Below are 18192 nucleotides of genomic sequence, written 5' to 3' on the forward strand. Positions count from 1 at the left end.
AGGTATGTGAAAAGCTGTCAGCCATCACTTTGGCTCTGACTAAACGTTGTGAATGTCCTGACAGGGGAAATGACACGGGCCACATCAGGCTTAATGACAACCAGTGCAGCTCATCTCCTTTTATACCAGATTGACATTGGATAACATGAGTCTGTGGGCGAGTGCATGTGTCTGCAAAGTGTGTGTCTGTGATATTAAAAGACAGAGTAAGTAAAAGAGGGAAAGAAGGGGTGACAGAGCAACGTAACAACATAAAGATGAAAAAGGGAGATGGATTGAAAGATGAGGAGACGTGAAGAGGAGAAGATGAGAGGAAACATATCGAGGGAGAGTCCGAGAGAGTGAGAGAAGGTGGAAAAGAGTAAAAAAAGAGGGAGATAGACTAGCAGCAGCAGCAGCTTCCTAGCGTGGGGTGTCTTTGAGCAGATTTTAATTAGAATCTAATCCAGCCGTCATTAAGGCCCCATAAACGAAGCTGTCAGTCAGGAGATTAATGGCGCCTCATTTGCATATTGCATATAATTCATCAATTACCCAGCAGAAAGGACCAATCCCCTGTTGACACACCCACTGGCTGAGGGGGGTGGGGTGGGGGGTGGAGAGAGACAAAAAGACAGAGAGAAAGATTGTGTCACTAACTGTGGGAGAAAAACAGGTAGCCTGAGTGTGTGTGTGTGCGAGCATGTGTGTGATGATGTCTGGTATGCGTGTGGTGTGTGTGTATGAAGTGTTCAAAGGTTAATTTGATGAGCCGATGAGCTCCACAGTTCCTGCCCTCAGTTTTAATGAGTTGTTATTATTGTCTCTTATTATGGGCCCAGACCGACTGGGATGTGACAGCTGACATCAGATATCTCTCTCTCACACACTCACACACACACACACACACACACACACACACATACACACACACACAGGCACGTAGACAGTGAAAGACACACACTCAGGTAGACATACACATATTCACACCCACACCCTGACAGACAGACAGCAGGAATGTACAAGAAGGATGAAGTTGTGAATGTGTGTGTGTTGTTTTTTCAGAGGCAGGGGTGTATTCACATCACACAAGATTTTTTACAGTGCATATAGAACAGCATATTGTGCCTAACAAAAGCAGGAAATGTATTTTTAGGTCTCAAGTTTAAAGGTAAAGCAACACAGTTGAAACACCTCATTTGAACACACACACACTAATGCAGAAGCGAACATTGGGGGGGAACATATACAGAGACCAAAGGCTGTGGTTGGTTTTTTACAGCAGCCGCTTCCCTTTCCCTTACTACTGTTTATTTGCACACACTAATTAATGGCCTGTGTGTATTGTGTGTGTGTGTGTGTGTGTGTGTGGGTGGGTGGGTGGGTGGTGGGGTAGCGGTCCGTTTGGAAGGGGGGGGGGTGTGGTTGTGCCTTTGTATATGTTGCATTTAATTCCGTAAAGAACTGGAACCAAATTTTGTGTTTAGTCTGCAAGTGCGTTGATACATCAAAGTGACCCATGGAGGGAGGTCTATGTGTATGTTGTGCATGCAAGTGAGTTTTGTGAGTGTGTGTGTGTGTGTGTGTGTGTGTGTGTGTGTGTGTGTGTGTAGGTGTGTTTGTTGTGTGTGTGTGTGTGTGTGTGTGTGTGTGTGTGTGTGGTGTGTGAGGTTGGAGAGCACCGGTTCCCTGAGGTAGGATTAATGAAAAAGCCTTTCATGAAAAGTCATCAAGCTGAGGGGAGGTGGAATGAGAGAGAGGAGGGGGAGAGAGAAAACAGTTCATTGTGTGTGATAAGGTGTGTGTGTGTGTGTGTGTGTGTAGAGGAGGGGGTGTATGGCTTATGACCTCTTTGTCTCAAACTTTAATTAAAATCTCACCAAGACGTCCTCCCTCATGCCAACACTCTGGCCACACACACACATAAAAAAAAAGGTGAGTACATTGAGTTCTGCCCTCTAAGCGTGTGTGTGTGTGTGTGTGTGTATGGTGTGTTTGTGTGTGGGTGTGTGTTACCTGAAACAGAAACGCCAAACATGGCAGCTGGAGTTAACACAGGGGAACAGAAACAAAACATAACAAAGAGACAGATCTCTCTCTTCCTCGCTAACACAAACACACAACACCACACACACACACACACACACACACACACACACACACACTCACACACACACACTCTGAGGGGACAGAGAAAAGTAATGAAAGAAGAGGAAGTGTTACAGTCAAAACAGTGGAACAGCTACTGGCTTGGAAGGACTGAGGTGCTGATAGGTAGCAGCTGTGTGTGTGTTTACAAAGAGTGTGTGTAGGACAACTAGCTCAAACAAGATTTTGTTTGGAATATATTAGGGGCGGTTTACAGCTCCCATGCTCCCATCCTTTCAATCTGTGTTTATCACACGGGTTTGTATTTGCCGTCACGGTCCGGTTTGATAAATCATATCGCCGCTGCTGTGCGCAGGAAGACTTATGCTGCTGGTCAGAGAAGGCAGGAAAAGATTGATGTTGTGATCTTCCTCCCAAATTGAGAGCTGAAAAAAAAGCTTTATGCGCCATTGTTATTAGGAAAGCATGTGTGATGATGTCATGAAAGAAGCAGGCAGGACAACACACACACTCACACACACACACACACACACACACACACACACACACACGTTTGATCATGGCAAAAATCTGATCTCCTAAACTGATACTGCCTTGCATTCCTCTCCCACATTCCAGGGTCAAGACGATGTCAAGACTGTGTGTGTGTGTGTGTGTGTGTGTGCGCTCTTGTGTGTATTCCATTAAAACCTGTCATAGTAGAAGATATGGAGGCCCTGTCTTTCTCATTGTGCTCTTCTCTATAAAACATCAAAAGGGTGCGGAGGTTAAAGTTGAGCTAATCACCCCACCCTAACACACACACACACACACACACACACACACACACACACACACACACACACACACACACACACACACACACACACACACACACAGCCCTCCTCCCCTTCATCCTAACACTGCTGATTTTGACAGTGAGTTATGGCATGGCAGTGGGGCTCGGCTTTGAGGGGTCTACCTTCCCACACATAACACACAACACCGGTTCGCCGCTGCCAACTTGGTTTGCCACAGAGAAACACAAAGAGCGAGCTTTTGTTGCACTCTGCAGGCCGCTTCATCTCATTTATCATTTGTTTCTTTTAACTAACTTTTTTTGACCTATGTGTGTTCTACAAGTGCTTCATATTTGATTTCAGAAGTAAATATATTTTCTCTTCTACCTATAGTGGTATCTAGCCATGACAGCTTTAAGGTGCAGGTGTTTTGAGTTTTCTGCTACAACCCCAAAACAGTGAAGGTGAATAGAATTTTGTCCGTGGTGCTCACACCATTTAAACATTATATTTTCAGCAACATCTTTTTCTACAAATGGTGTCACTGTATAAACAATGTCAACAGTTTTCATGGGGACTATTTCTTCAGAAGTCTAAAGAATAACTAAGACAAACTATCAAATTAATAAAATATCATTCACCTCCATTTCATTGGGGTCGAAGCAGGAATCTCAGAGACGGATATTTCAAAATGAGGGCAAACAAAATCAAAAGCTATATGAATGGTAGACATCAAGTGGGAAATGATGTTCATCTAATTTAAATGAACTAACCCTTTAAAGTAGCATTTCTTAGGAAACGTTTGTTTTATGCAACTTTTGAGGTCGTTGTGTGGCCTTTGTGTTGTTTTTAACACATGTTTTGTTAAAAAATTAACAAGAGCTCTTATTACCTTACCATAATACTACTTTTATATGATGTATGGAGGGCAGAGGACATTTGTTTACTCTACACACAGTATACATATGTACAGTATATGCACAGACACACACAGACACACACAGACACACACACACACACTCACACACACACAGTTTGACCTGACAGAGCTGTTTGTTCCTAACCTAGAATGAAACTGTTCCTTTGTGAGGGAGAAAGAAAAGGACGGAGGATCAGGTTGCCTCCTACACGACATGTTCTCACTGTGGAACTAATGTCATTTAGCAGCAAAGCCAGCAAACACACAGGCGTGACCGTGTGAGTTTGTGTGTTAGGAGATGACAGAGAAAGTGCGTGTTTGTGTGCCACCTATGCATGAATTATAACTCAGCTTTGACTGAGGGTGAAGTCAGCGCTTCTTCATGGTTTGATGAGTCAGTGGTCAGGGTGTGTGTGTGTGAGAGTGTATTTGTGCACAGCAGGAGTAAAAGAGTGAGACAAAGAGAAGGAAAGACAATGACAAACAGAGAATATTTTTTATAACCTGTTTCATTATAATCTTTAAAAAAAATAAAATAATGAAGAGCCGAAAGAATAAAAAGCAGGAATCCATGTAGGATTCTGTTAGTCGTGTAAAACTATCAGACAAGGCTGTGATTTTCCCAGCAGCCTGTCTGACTGTACTGGACTGGAAAATAATAAGTGATGGCTGTCTTAATCAGTAACAAAAAACCTCACTGAGCCCTGACACTGTCAGTGAGCTGTAACATCATGTTCTTGGAGATGAACTTTTAGGTTTAGTTGACCAGCCTTTGCCGCTTTAACAAAAACCTCTAACATCTGGAGTCTCACTTTTTACCTGCAACTGCATGTTGCTCCATCCACACCAGGTATTACTTAGCAACTTCTACTGCAGGGGGGTTGATACTAATGGCCACCACAGCACATTTGAAGCCTTCAGACAAAGAATCACGGAAGTCGTTTGAAGATTTCAGACGAGTGATGTTTTCAAATCTCATTAACAAAAGGCTGTTTGAGTGTTGTGTGGATAATTAGAGACGGAGGGGGCTATGTATTTTCAGCGGTTGTATAACAACGTTCCCATTAACATCTGACATAGACGAAATCTCAAAGCAGTCAGAAGATGCTTCTGGATTATGTCGTGGTTGGAGGGCTTCAGATGCTTCAACGCAGGTGTTAATCCATGCACATGGAGCTGGAAGCTGATTGCAATAAAAAAAAAAATTTTGTTCTGGTTTTGCTCAACAAGTCAAAGTTTGTATCAAAGCTTAAAGATTTAAGTAGAGCCATACCGAAACGCCTGAAGATTTGACCTACACCCAAGAAACATAAAAAGTAAGTAGTTAATACATTGCAAAACAAAACATTTTTGGTGTCTATCTGTGCAAATCTTGATGCATCCTCCTTCTGTATTTAATGGCAGGTGTAAATTGGATCAGTCATGCTCCAAGGAGCAGGGATTAACTATCAAAGAATATAAATTCCCTAAACTAAGACTAATCCACACTTCTCTGGATTCAAACCCATGCTGTCACGAGCATGTGGTCTGCACAACAGCAGACTGAGGGACCAGGAAACCACAAATCCCAGCCAATTTACAGCTCCTTTATCCAAACATCTCTGTGGCGCATTGGATTGATGACCCATGTAGTTGGTCACCATCAGAGTTCTGCAAAACAGCTAATTTACATAATCACATCATAAATACCGAGAATTCATTTAATCATCTCCTCTGTTCTAATGCTCAGGGCTAAAGAGTGTTGATATGATAAGACAGCAAGTTATTAAGGAAGGAGAGAGAGAGGGAGAGAGGGAGCCGGAGAGAAGGAGAGAGAGAGCAAAGGGATCAGTGAGTGAGTGAGTGAGCTTGTCCTGATTTAAGCTGCCGCTTGGGGCCAAATGAAAATTAATTAATTTCTGTGAAGAATCAATTTCTCAGAATGACAGTGTCAGATTCAATGTGTGTGTGTGTGTGTGTGTGTGTGTGTGTGTGTGTGTGTGTGTGTGTGTGTGTGTGTGTGAGTGTGTGTGCATGTCAGAGAGAGGAGAGATGATAGCTTGTGATACAGCTGCAAACTTTTAAAGATTGTTTTTATCAGAAAATCCTAAAATTCATTATCGTCACCACCATCACCGGCATCACAGTTACTAATGGTAATTAGTGACAGGCTTAGCAGCAGTGAGGTGGTACACAAAAAGGGGTTAACTGGACCTCCAGTCATCCAGTACAAACAAAAACAAATCACATGTTTAGATAAAATCATTTAAGGAATGCTCATTTCCCCCATATTTAAATGTTTAAGTCAAGAAGACTCTATTAGCCTTTAATTCAAAGAAATCTTTTGCAGATATCAGAGTAAAGCTATAGCCTAGTCTTCAAATATAGCGTTTAAAAAACATAACACCATAAGGTATTTGCAAACAAATTATTAGGCCTAACTATCATTGACACGCAATTTGCAATATTAATTAGATTTTGGGATGGATCCTGGAATTTTGTCATGACCTGCAGACTGATGTAAGATCTTATGAAGATGGAGGTAAAAGTCCCAAAAATCCTATTTTCACTGCCCTTTAACTTGCTTTAGCTAACCCACCTGCTGCACCCCCTCCCTCTCAAAGAAAAACCGGGTAACCCTAAATCAACCGCAACACATCGTCGGGTCACACACTCCCGCCTCCCCTCTCCTATCCCCCACACCCGCCTCACCTTGCGTTGGTACAGTCGCTGTAGAGCGTCTCGAAGTCCTGCCTGGAAATTAGTTTGCAGCGGTTCACCCCGGGCTGTATGGCCCCAAGCCCCCGCAGCACCCGGACCTGCTCTACGTTGCACACCACTGGGGCAATGTCCAGCCGTTTCAGCTTAGTGTAGACGGTGTGGAGCCCGCCGACCAGGTGCTTGAGAAACACGTCGAAAGCCTGGGGCAGGCAGATGAGCTCCGTATCTTCCACCGTGAACGAGGCCAGCTTGGCACCTTTCACCTCCACCAGTTTGCACTCGTTGTTCTGCGGCGTGCTCTCCACGGGCGACGGCGTGGCGTACACTGGCTTAGCGCTGCTGGACAACGAAGCTGCTCCGGTTTTTAACGGGGTCCCGTTCCCAAGTAAGAGGTCCGCCCTAAACTGGTGAAGCAGCGCTGGGTGAGTCACCGGAGGAGCCGGGGAGGAAGCGGCGGAGGTGGCCGCAGGTGGCGGAGAGTTGGTGGCCGGAGACACGGAACTCGGCGCCGGGTGGTGTCCGAGTGTAGCGGCGGGGAGCAGAGCTGGAGCGGCCGGAGTTGCCATGGTAGTCATGTTCGAGAATTTGAAACACAAAAAGTTAACTTGAAAGTTAACTGTTTTAAGAAAGTAACTTCGTCGAACAAATGCCGTTGCTTTGTGAGAGGGAGCTGCGCATTGAGTGTGCCGAGGAGGAAAGAGGGATAACAGGAGAGGAGAGGAGACAGGGTCCGTGTGTGGAAAAACAGATCACATAGTTGAATGAGAAAGAGAGGAGGCTTGTCTCCGAGCTGGAGATGCTACTGTCACATTATCATAAAGAGGTGGAGCTTGGGTATATTCTTAGAGAGTGAGAGACACATTTACAGAGAGGGAGAGAGAGGAGAGGGAGACAGCAAAGATTAGCCTACATAAACTTTGGATAAGCCTTTAATAACGCCTAACGACACTTTAATATTAATGCTTCTGATCAATCCGTCTTCATTATAGCATTTTTAAACCTTCATGGCATCACTGTAATCGTTTGTGACTAATAGTTCTATAATTGCATTATCTTTGAGAAAATATAGCTTGATTACTGTAGTTATTTGTCTTGAAAGCAAATAATCTATATGTTTAATGTTAATGTGGATACAGAGAGACTTGAATGAAGACGTGGGCTATAAACTAAATATAAAATCACATCAGTTTATAGAACTGTTATGAACTCTGAGGCATGTCAGGGTGTGATAGGCTACTTATAACTGATATGAAGGCTTGAGAAGAAAAAATTGTATATGTGTCCCAACCATTTTTTGTTTAATGCAAGGAAAAAACGAACGCAGGAAAAACACCTGCCAAATTACTAGTACTAGGCTACATCCATGTTTAATTTAATGACAATTTTATGACACTACAGCTGGATAAGCAAAAAGCTTTAAATGTGTTTTGCCGTTGTTCAAGTCATTTATGTTGCATCTCATTTGTCATTGTTTTGTCATTACTTCAATATTTTTTGCACTCCATACCATCATGATTTTAAATCAACAAAAATCTGAATCTGAATCAAAAGAAAATGACTCTAACCAGAGAGATTAGAGACAAAAAAGCTCATAAGGGTAATAACCTTGTCTTGACAAATTGACCCCTTTACCTGTACCCTGTACTGCCCCCCCCCCCCCCCCCCCAACACACACACACACACACACAACAAACACACCACACACCACACAACACACACCCACAACACACACACACACAAACACAACACACACACACCACACACACACACCATTTACATATGGAGCTTGCAGTTCTTTCAAAGTGGCTTTCACGGAACATTGTGCTGATAATGATCTTGGTCGTGAGGGAGAGAGAGACACAGATCTCCAGAGACTATCTCACCATAAGACAAGGGGGAAGAGGATAAAACTCTGACTGTACTCCAACTCAAAGGACTTTAGCACTCTTTTCCTCCCAACCCCCTCTCTCTCTCCAATAAGCTCTCTTGTGTTTTTTAATTGGCAGAAATTAATCTTTAGGATGTAGATGGTAGATTTACATTCATTAAAAGTCAAGAGAGGAAGCCAGGCTTGATGCTAATCAAATCTGCTTAATTATGCTTAACATGAGTATCTCCAGGGGAAGAGAGAGAGAGAGAGAGAGTGGGAGAGATAGCTAACTCGAACTTTTTACTTTTTGCCTTTGATAACTCCTGCTGAGTATGGCCTTTTCCTTGCCAAAAAGAAATGTCACGACTCTCTTTCTCCATCTGTAGAAAATACACAGATAAAGCCATCAGTGTTAAGCAGAGCTGATTCATGTAGTAAATTCCCACCTTTAAATGTTTAATATAGTGAAACGTTCAGTTTTAACCTCTGGCAGCAGCGTACTGCAACTTTTCGGGTCGACATCTGATAATACATTTAGTGATATATTATGAGCCTACAAAAGGTGGCATAAACAAGGGCCTGATGAGTAATATGTCAGCCGGAAGAAATTAATTGTGATAATAACCTTAGATGCTATAGCTTTTGTTTAATTTTTCAATTTTTTTGGTTCATCCATGGTCTGCTAAGCAACCACAGTGTTTTAAGAGAACCCGTTAGAATAAGGTTGCAGGATGCTCTGTTGGGAAGTGACTTTGTCTCACAACAGGAAGGTCACAGGTTTAATTCCTGCAGCAGCTATTGTGCTTAAACTCCCATGAAATGAAACAATGAACTGATACTTACTGCAAAATCTCCAGTTACTGAAGTATAAAATTACAGTGAACCATACAGAGAAGACAAACACTAATTCATACCTAAATTGTGACATTAAAGCAAAACTTCACAAATTGCACACATCAAAGTCTGTAGCGAGTACTTATGTGTGTGAAAAAGTAGCATTAAGCCTTTTGTGGCTCCAGAGGAGCTGTGTGAAGTCTGATAAAGTGTCTCAATTGAAGTCACTTGAGTCAACAGCAGCGCGAACTGAAGACTACAAGTTTGAAATGAAAAAATATACATATTTTCTCAACCAGGTTAGCTACCTTCTTGAATCTGACAATCTTGTAGAGTTTAATGCTAAACTCTTCAAGTAGCCTTCTTTAAGTGTCTCTTCTTCAGACTTTGCAGGCCTATCTATCATGACTGTAGCCAGATTTTATCCTGTGTAAGATACAGTCATGAAACTTTACATATGTGAATCAGACATTAAAATGAAGGCGCGAGTTTGAAGATGACTGTGGTCTGAAGCCAGGTCGCCGTAATGTCCCTGGCACAACATTTGTGGGCTAAAGAATGTCATCATCACGCCTTTTGTCTCCAGCGCGAAGGCTGCAAAAGTTGCCACGGTTATTGTATACGTATAGTCCATTTTTTGTGTATTTCGATCTCAGGTAGAGTAACTGATTAAATTAAAGATTCAACAGTCCGATCCCAAGGGAGTCGCCCCCCCCCCCCCCCCCCCCCCCCCCCCCCGTTGACCATTGTGTTTTCAAGAGATTATAATCTGGTTTAGATGCCCTTTCCTTACCATTTTACTGTCTGAGAAAAAGACACCCAGCCTCCTTAAAGAAACTAAATCTAGCTACAGTTTTTCTGTTTTAACAGTTCATATTTATCTTGCCATAGTGCCTTCATGAGCCAAAGAGACAAAGATAATGCTCATGTTGTGTTGCTTGTTTGTAAGCCAAGCTTTGGTCCTTTCCACATGTCTGTTTTGGCCAGTGAGCAGCAGAAGCATGAGGGAAATGTGTAGGTGGTTAGATCAGCCGATGAAGTGTAAATACCACTCAATCTGTTCTCATTAGAGGAGTAAAACATACGAATCCCTTCGCCTCTATTAAAAATGCCCCAGGGTCCCGGTTAAGCATGTGTGTGTGTGTGTGGTTGTATATGTGGCTGTGTCAGAGAGAAGGAGGGGGTGACAGAATGATGTCTTGGCATTTGTGTCTGCAGAGGGGATCTGAAATGCCACCACCATCAACGCTGCTTAATTCTCAGAAACACACTCTTAATCTGAACAGACAATCCGTTCCGACAGCCACTGCTATGGTTCAAATCAACTTGGAGTGAAGGGTGTGTGTGTGCTCTCGTGAGTGAGAGTGTATGTCATTGTGTTTTGGTATGTGATTAGATGTCTGTGTGTGGACTAATCTCTGAATGTGTGTGTATGAACAATATATCACACATCCATTCTACATTCCCCTATGATAATGTGGATTGATTATGGATATGATAATGAGAGGCCGGCACGGCGTCGCGACCTTCACAAGGTCTAATTGAAACAAGCGTTGGTCCTCCGAAGCACTTATCAAGTCACACAGCACATCATTAATCACGGAGAATACAAGCTGTCACTGTGACACACATGCATGCACACACACATACTCACACATTCTCTATTTCTCTGTTTTTCTAACATACATACACACATGCTCTCTCTCTCTCCTGATTCTTCTCTCCCTCTCTTTCTCTTAAGCAAACACACACACACACACACACACACACACACACACACACACACACACACACACACACACAATGCAAGCTGTCACTACAATATGCCTGGCATTGTCTTCTTTTAAGGAGAGTGGACAGCTAGTCCACCCTCCATCTCTATTTTCTGCAAGAAAAGTTGAAGAATAAACAGGCTGTTGAAGTTAAACCTTAAAAAAACAAGAAAGGGAATGTTAAAACAATTCAACAAACATGAACAGCTGTTCACTTCACCCTAACTCGCCTGAATTAACTCAAGTTGTTTTACTGCCTGCTTCTATTGGAAGACAATTTAACAACCAAATGTGATTCCAATGTCTGATTAAGGCAGCACATGGTGCCTACCTGTTAAACACAACATGTTCAACACCCGCTTTACGCCTCAGTGAGCCACTCGAATAAACTAATAAGACCAATATCATATTAGTCATTACATAGTCCAACACACAAAATTCCAATCTGATAAAAAGGTGGTTTCATTATCATCATAGGGAAAACACAAGGGAGTTTGCACGCGCTGCGTCGATGCCATCACCAACTTTGTTAATTGTTATTCAATTAACTGCTTTTGTTAATGAAACCAATTAATACTTAAAAACAAGCAGGGAGATATATGATTATTATGCATCTATGCAGAAGACAGCTAATTACAACTGTAAATCAATCAATTCTACATTAATCAGCTTGGAAAATGTCCAAAAATAACAAAGTCACTAAAAGACTTTGGAAGTTTTTTTCTTTTTTAACATATTTTGATTGCCAAGCCATTATCCTGTCTAATGATTGTTAACGGTCCTTTAAAGAGTTTATGATCCAATTTCCTTGCGGTGAATTTAATTGGGACCTAAATAGTATATCTTACGGTGTTAAAGTGTGGCCTCTGTACGTAATCAAGGTTGGTGTATCGGAGTAAGATTCAACAAGGTCACAGAACTCTTCTCAGGGCAAATACATTCAGTGAAGCTTTCCATTGCTGAAGGATAAGGGCCAGACAGGCTTGATCAGTTACAGAAATATTCATAAATCAGTCACTTCAGTGCCAGAGTACAGACCTGTATAAGCATGATCTCTTTAGGATATACAGTACACTGCTCTAGGTGGGCGTCAATCATTTGGTTTCAGCAAACTGAGACAAGGCTTGATTGAGAATGTGCTGCTACGTATTAGTTAGTTACGCCATTTATTGTCGTATTCTTCACTTAAGTAAAAGTAGAAATACCTCAATGTAAAAGGAGTCCATTTAAGTAAAATTCCTGCCTTCAAAATTGTAACTTAAGCAGTATGAAAGATGAAATAACACAAAATTCCCCATACAATTTACAGCTGCATGGTCTGTTAAAGCTCAAGTTAAAGCTGTTAAAGTTAAAGCCGGCCATTGTAGAGCTCATTCCACCTATGTGGTTTAATGTAGTGTATAATGATGCATCGTATTTTACATGAATGTTATAGTGTTTTACAGCAAAATAACTAAAGCTGTCCGATAAATGTAGTAAACAGTACTAGATTCTGCACTTAAATAAAATTGAGAAGGAGTATAAAGTAGAATAGAATTAAAATACTGAAGTAGGAGTAAATATTATTTTTGTGTCACGCACATACAATAGCAAACATGAGTTTTTGAGACACCAAACAAAGTTGTTTAAATATTAAATTATTCAACCAGAAGAACTCAGCAGTAACAAAGTATTGTAACTTAAAATAATTCTAGCTCTGAAATTATCATATAATAAGAAATAAAATATGAAATGGACATAACAAACAAAGCCTCTGCAGGGAGACCATTAAACCTACCTGTTTATGTCTAATGGTAATTAGTAACCTAAATATAACTGTGCACATAGAGATCTTTGACTTTTGGCTAAACTCGACTTCTACTCTTCACCGTAATTGTTTTCATGAGGCATTGTAATTTAGGTTTGTACAAACATCAACAGACCATCTTTCCTTATGCATAAAGAACTTCTAATCAGTCCAGTCTAATTATTTTTTACAACATCCATTGCGCACACCTGAACTGTAATCTTTCACTTTTAAATGAGACTGCCCTCATTTATCAGAAAAATAATCCTCAGCCCGGATAATTATCAGACATACAAACATAAACACCTTTAGAAGTTCAGATGTGAGGACCTGCTTGCCTCTTAAGTTTATACAGTCATTTGACCTGACCAGTGGCCTAGTTGTACACCTCTTAGATGTTTATGCATATATGGACGCTAATCTCTCAGTCAGGACTATGGGATTTGAGAATATTTTGTTTTATAGAGATCAAAGTAGCTGGCTAGGATCAGTAGAAACCTTTCAAACACATCAAACAGAGAGCAATGCATCCTGAATCCCACGCCCACAGTAGCCAATCAAGCCATGCATAACTCTTCCTAAAAGAAAAAGGATTCTCAATGTGGGTCTCCCTCCATCAACATCTCCCGCAGCTCACCCCCCACGGAGGCCAAGGGGTTGTTCAGGCTCATGAGCTATCATGGAGAGCCACTGCACTGTAGTATCTGTATGCCTCTCATACTTGGCTAACACGATGCTGCTATTGAGGAACAGAGAGATACTGTGTTAAGAGATCAAAGCAGCGGTACAGAGATTTAGACTCACGGCCTGTCAGTCAAGATGGCGAGACAAAGCAGAAGACAGAAATGCTTACACACACTCTCTATCTCTCCTGCTCACTCCCTGGGCTTCTCTGTGGTGTGCCTGTGAGGGGTGAGGCGTAACTGTCAGATGGCTTAGGGGCTACTCATTTGTAGACATCTACAGCGCTGCATGAACACCTCAACTCACACACACACACACAACTGATTCAAGCCCTTTCAGATGAGAGGTCTCTTCTAGCCTGTATATTGGCCTGTGGAGGAATGTTCTGTGCTCTCAGCATTTTCTCTCGTCTCGAAGATGAATAGAGCTATTTCACAGACGGTGGAGAAACAAAACAATGCTCTGTGTGCTTAGACACATGATGTAGGGGCTTCATTTCTGGTTGATCAAAGATGGGGTTTTTTTTGTCATGTTTGCAATAAATCTCAAATACTTTTTTTGTGGATAGAGTACGGACATATAGAGGGTAAGATTACAGCTGACGAAGTCCTGCTGTAAAGAATGATCCTTGTTCATCTCTAATCTTTTGTACATGTAATCACCCCTACATGGTTTCTTTGTATCCTTTCACCTAGTGTGACCGGAAAGATAATTTACTTTGTAAAATCCTTCAAAAAACATCAGGTAGTATTTGGAGTGTAAGGATATCACTCTGGAAAAATGCTTTGCTATGTTCTGCAATGGGATCAAAACAACACAGAAAAAAAACAGCGAGCCATGGTAAATAAAAAGGGTAAATTTGATTTAAAAAATATCTGATCAAATACAGTATTTAATTTCTCAGGAAAACTGTGAGATAGGAAACTTGCACTCTTACATGCCTCAGGAATAACAATGACACAACACCACCTTGTGGCCGTCGACTAACATTTTAATTTAGACTTTGTTCCATCATTGATGGTTTCACAGACAATGGAAATGCCAAAAGGATTAAGCTGAAAATAAGCATTATGCTTACACAAAATTAAAAACAGTTAATAACAAATGACATATTTCAAAACATCATAAAAAACATTTCCTCATGAAAAGTCAAATCACTATCAGAAATTTGACGGATGCTCTTAAATTAAGGCAGGATGTCAATGCTATAACCACTATGAACTTTCACTTCACAAAAAGGAGAAACTTGCAAGGAAATCCGAGGCCGAAGGGCAGAGCATGCCCCCTTGACAGAAGACTTGTGTTTAGGAAGGAGGACTGAGGTTGATACCTCCACACAAAACTCCAAACACAAGCCAAAAGCACAGGACAGGAGCAGGCGCAGAGGACAGAGTGACGATGCACATGCAGGTCTGGTTGGTTGGAGAGCCCGTGGTAGGTACAGATCCAGGAATGGGGCATGAGCCCATTAAAGTTCAAACTGAAGTGATCAGCCTGCAACTTCAGTTAGTGCAGTTTTCAGAAGCCTGAAAGAAAATATGTATATAAATCAATAAGTGATGTATTATCACGATTAATTATGAGATCAGATCACTATACCGTGTTCTTTCTTATAATATTTACACCGGGTTTATGAGCGAGCTACATGTGCACAGGACACAATTCTGAAATAAGTGAATATTTTAACTTTTTTTTTTTAAGACTATGTGATGACAACTTTCCCTTTTACCTAATATTAGTATTTACCAAATTGAGGAAGCTTTAAACTGTTGGTTCAGCACTGTAATCTTCACAAAAAATCCTAGCTACCAAAAGAAAAAAAAGAATATGTGGTCACCGTTCCACAGGTGAGGTTGAGACAGAGATGCTTTTTCTATTACAATGTAAAGCATTTAATGAAACTAGGAACATGTATTTATTTATTTAAGTTCAACTATCTAATTTCAGATCTCAATGAGCTGAATGACCTCTCAAAATTAAAAATACTCCAGGGAAAAGGAAACAGGGCATGTCTTGTTGCTGAATAGGTTGGTCGGTCGGTGGGACTGGGACGGACGGACGGACGGACGGACGGACACGGACACGGACACACACACACACACACACACACACACACACACACACACACACACACACACACTTAATATTGTGTTAATGTTCATATTATTGCTTGGTCAGAATATTTGGACAAATTGTATTTTTACTCTTTAGCAACATTGTTACTGAAACTTTCATGCCAATAAAGCCCCTTTAAATTGAATTGTAAGACACCACGTTGAGGTATGGTAATTTCACTTTGGCATTTGATTTCTTCAACATAAATAATTGATCAGCAGTTACAAATGTTGGTAAACTGGATTCTCCTACTCCACAAACATAATTCTTCAGTATGAAAAAATATGAAAAAGTTAGCTCTTTGGGAGCCCGTTTCTGTACCTTGAGGGTTTCAGAAGCTTTACGCAGTTCTTTGATGACTGCAGACAAAGCTTCTGGGTTGATGCCCTGCTCACACAGTCTCACACATATGGACAGAGACTCCATGTCCAAACCTGTGTTCAGCAACCTGGAGATCTCCAGCAGCACTGTTGGCAGGAAGAAGGTGAAGTTAAACTAGTTAACGTTAGAATCATTCCCTAGTGACAAGACAGATCCTTTGCAATTTGTTATTAAGATTAACACGACTATAAACAAACGGGGTTAGCGGAAAAAAACTATTTATTTGCAACGAAACTTGGTGTTATTTTACAAATACATACATGCTGCATGTTCATTAAATATACATTTACCGTCCATAGTCTCCCGGACTGCGTTTAGGTTTGTATTTGCTGCACTTGCCATGATGTAAACTGAATATAATTAGCAAACGCTTGCTAGCAGGTGGCTAACAAGTTTCACTTGAAGGGGTCTCTTACGCGATACGACACCTTTTTAACAGTTCACCCAGTCGTTAAACGTTTCGTTTTTATTTTAGATACAACCTCTCAAAATATCACACGCACAATCATAAAGGGACACCATTAGCAACTTGTTAGCTACCTTGCCTGCTAAACTAGCTAACTCACGCGAAACTGGGAGAGGAAGTGACGACTTGCATCCTTCATTGGTTCCTTAGAACTTCCTGCAAAGATTCTATTGGCCAACGGGTCTTAAGGGCGAAATTGAAATAAACGTTTGAACCCTCTTGCTGCTGATTGTTTTCCGATTCAATGAAGATTGTTTTTAGCTGTATGTTCAAAGTACGGGGTCATTAACAGTTGTAAGTACCAACGGCAGAACGTTATTTAGCTAGCTAATATTTGTAAAAAATGTAGTTACCTTTCATCTTTTAAGTAAAGTGGTGTGTTAAGAAAGACAGCAGAATGTAACGATAAGGCTAGCTAACGTTACTTAGCCATAGAAACAGGGAACATAACGTTAGCGTAGTTAATGTTAACGTACCAATCTAACCATATGATTAAATTAAATGCAATCGAGTGGATTAGTTTATGCCTTGTCAATGTTATGTCTGAAAAGCCCTTTTTTTATGCTGACTAGAATATTTCAGCTAAAATGGGAGACCGTGTTGAGCTACAGATCACTCCAGAGACTCCAGGTAGGCCGTCAATAAGAAACCCCTTTGAAAGTCCCAATGACTACCACCACCTTCGGGAACCCCTGATGCCAAGCCCATCTGTCTTCAAGTCCAAGCCTTGTAAAGCTGTAAGTTTGAGCACACCTCAAAACGTTTACACATATTACTATGTCTCATATCTCTACCTGCAAATATCTACATGCTGCATTATGTCAACACGTTTTGCTTCGCTGATATAAAGTTTTTTATTTTTTATTTATTTAATTCATCATCTGTCTCTCCCTCAGACTCCACCCAAGTTTAACTGGTCTATTGACGAAATGGCCTGTCTTCTGCCAGTGCACATAGACCCAGAGGAGATCCAGCGCCAGTCTTTTTACCTCAGCCAGACAAGGTATGTACTGAAACACAGTAGTAGTAGTAGTAGTAGTAGTAGTAGTAGTAGTAGTAGTAGTAGTTGTAGTAGTTTAAAATAATAGCAGTCCACAATCACCAACGTCATAAATATTTTTTTTGGTAGAAGTGGTATTTCTACATGGCAAATAATTTACTAGTAAGTGTTGTAGTGTCATAGAAAAAAAACAGACCCAACATGACATGCATGCTGCTCATTCTGTGTAATTGAATGGGGCATGTTCAAAATAATAGCAGTGTTTTGTTAAATTAGTGAGGTGATTGATTCTGTAAAGAAACAGGTGTCAATTATGGCTCATATTTAAGGAAAGAAGGAAGCAAATGTTGTGCATGCTGGTTATAGTGCATTTCACACTGAAATACTCAGCAAAATGGGTCGTTCCAGACATTGCTCTAAGGAACAGCAGACTTTGATTAAAAAGTTGATTGGAGAGGGGAAAACATATAAAGAAGTGCAGAAAATTATAGGTTGCTCAGCCAAAATAATTTCAAATGCCTCCAAATGTCTTCCAAAGCTTGAATGACGTGGGGGGGGGGGGGGAAACGGTCAACTGCCATTCAAACGGATCAAAGAATAGCCAAAATGGCAAAGGCTCTCCCAATGATATACTCCGGGAAAATCAAAGAAGACTTAAAGTTACCTGTGAGTACTGTTACGATCAGAAGAAGGCTATGTGAAGCAAAGCTATCAGCTAGAAGGCCCTGCAAAGTCCCACTGCTGGGGAAAAAGACATCTACTAAATAGGTTGAAATTTGCCAAAGGACACATTGACTG

At 41.1% G+C, this 18192-nt stretch overlaps 3 protein-coding genes across 6 annotated transcripts in view; 1 reads left to right on the forward strand and 2 right to left on the reverse strand.

Annotated features, from left to right (window-relative positions):
* The window catches only part of dachc (dachshund c), a 24589-nt gene extending 17304 nt beyond the window's left edge, over positions 1-7285 (reverse strand). For 2 of the 3 annotated variants that reach the window (XM_032541598.1, XM_032541596.1), the window contains exon 1: positions 6478-7061. In XM_032541598.1, coding sequence (XP_032397489.1) covers positions 6478-7061 — 584 coding nt within the window. Of the gene's footprint in view, positions 1-6477 lie in introns of all 3 variants that reach the window. The other variant, XM_032541597.1, reaches the window with a different exon arrangement.
* Positions 7286-14402: 7117 nt separating this feature from the next.
* On the reverse strand, positions 14403-16527 carry mzt1 (mitotic spindle organizing protein 1). Of its 2 annotated transcripts, none has more exons than XM_032541222.1 (3): positions 16219-16527; positions 15869-16014; positions 14403-14958 (listed from the first exon to the last, which is right to left on the reverse strand). In XM_032541222.1, the coding sequence occupies exons 1-3, from the start codon at positions 16268-16270 to the stop codon at positions 14935-14937; spliced, it is 222 nt and encodes a 73-aa protein (XP_032397113.1). In that variant the 5' UTR covers positions 16271-16527; the 3' UTR covers positions 14403-14934. The 2 variants fall into 2 exon arrangements, with proteins under 2 accessions (XP_032397113.1, XP_032397112.1); XM_032541221.1 differs by having other exon boundaries at positions 16189-16527.
* Positions 16528-16559: 32 nt separating this feature from the next.
* The window catches only part of bora (bora aurora kinase A activator), a 5750-nt gene continuing 4117 nt past the window's right edge, over positions 16560-18192 (forward strand). Inside the window, exons 1-3 of the mRNA XM_032541220.1 lie at positions 16560-16688; positions 16967-17131; positions 17291-17397. Coding sequence (XP_032397111.1) covers positions 16982-17131; positions 17291-17397 — 257 coding nt within the window. The 5' untranslated portion in view covers positions 16560-16688; positions 16967-16981. The remainder of the gene's footprint in view (positions 16689-16966; positions 17132-17290; positions 17398-18192) is intronic.

Source organism: Etheostoma spectabile, chromosome 17 (genome assembly GCF_008692095.1).
Source record: "Etheostoma spectabile isolate EspeVRDwgs_2016 chromosome 17, UIUC_Espe_1.0, whole genome shotgun sequence".
NCBI classification, from domain to species: Eukaryota; Metazoa; Chordata; class Actinopteri; order Perciformes; family Percidae; genus Etheostoma; species Etheostoma spectabile.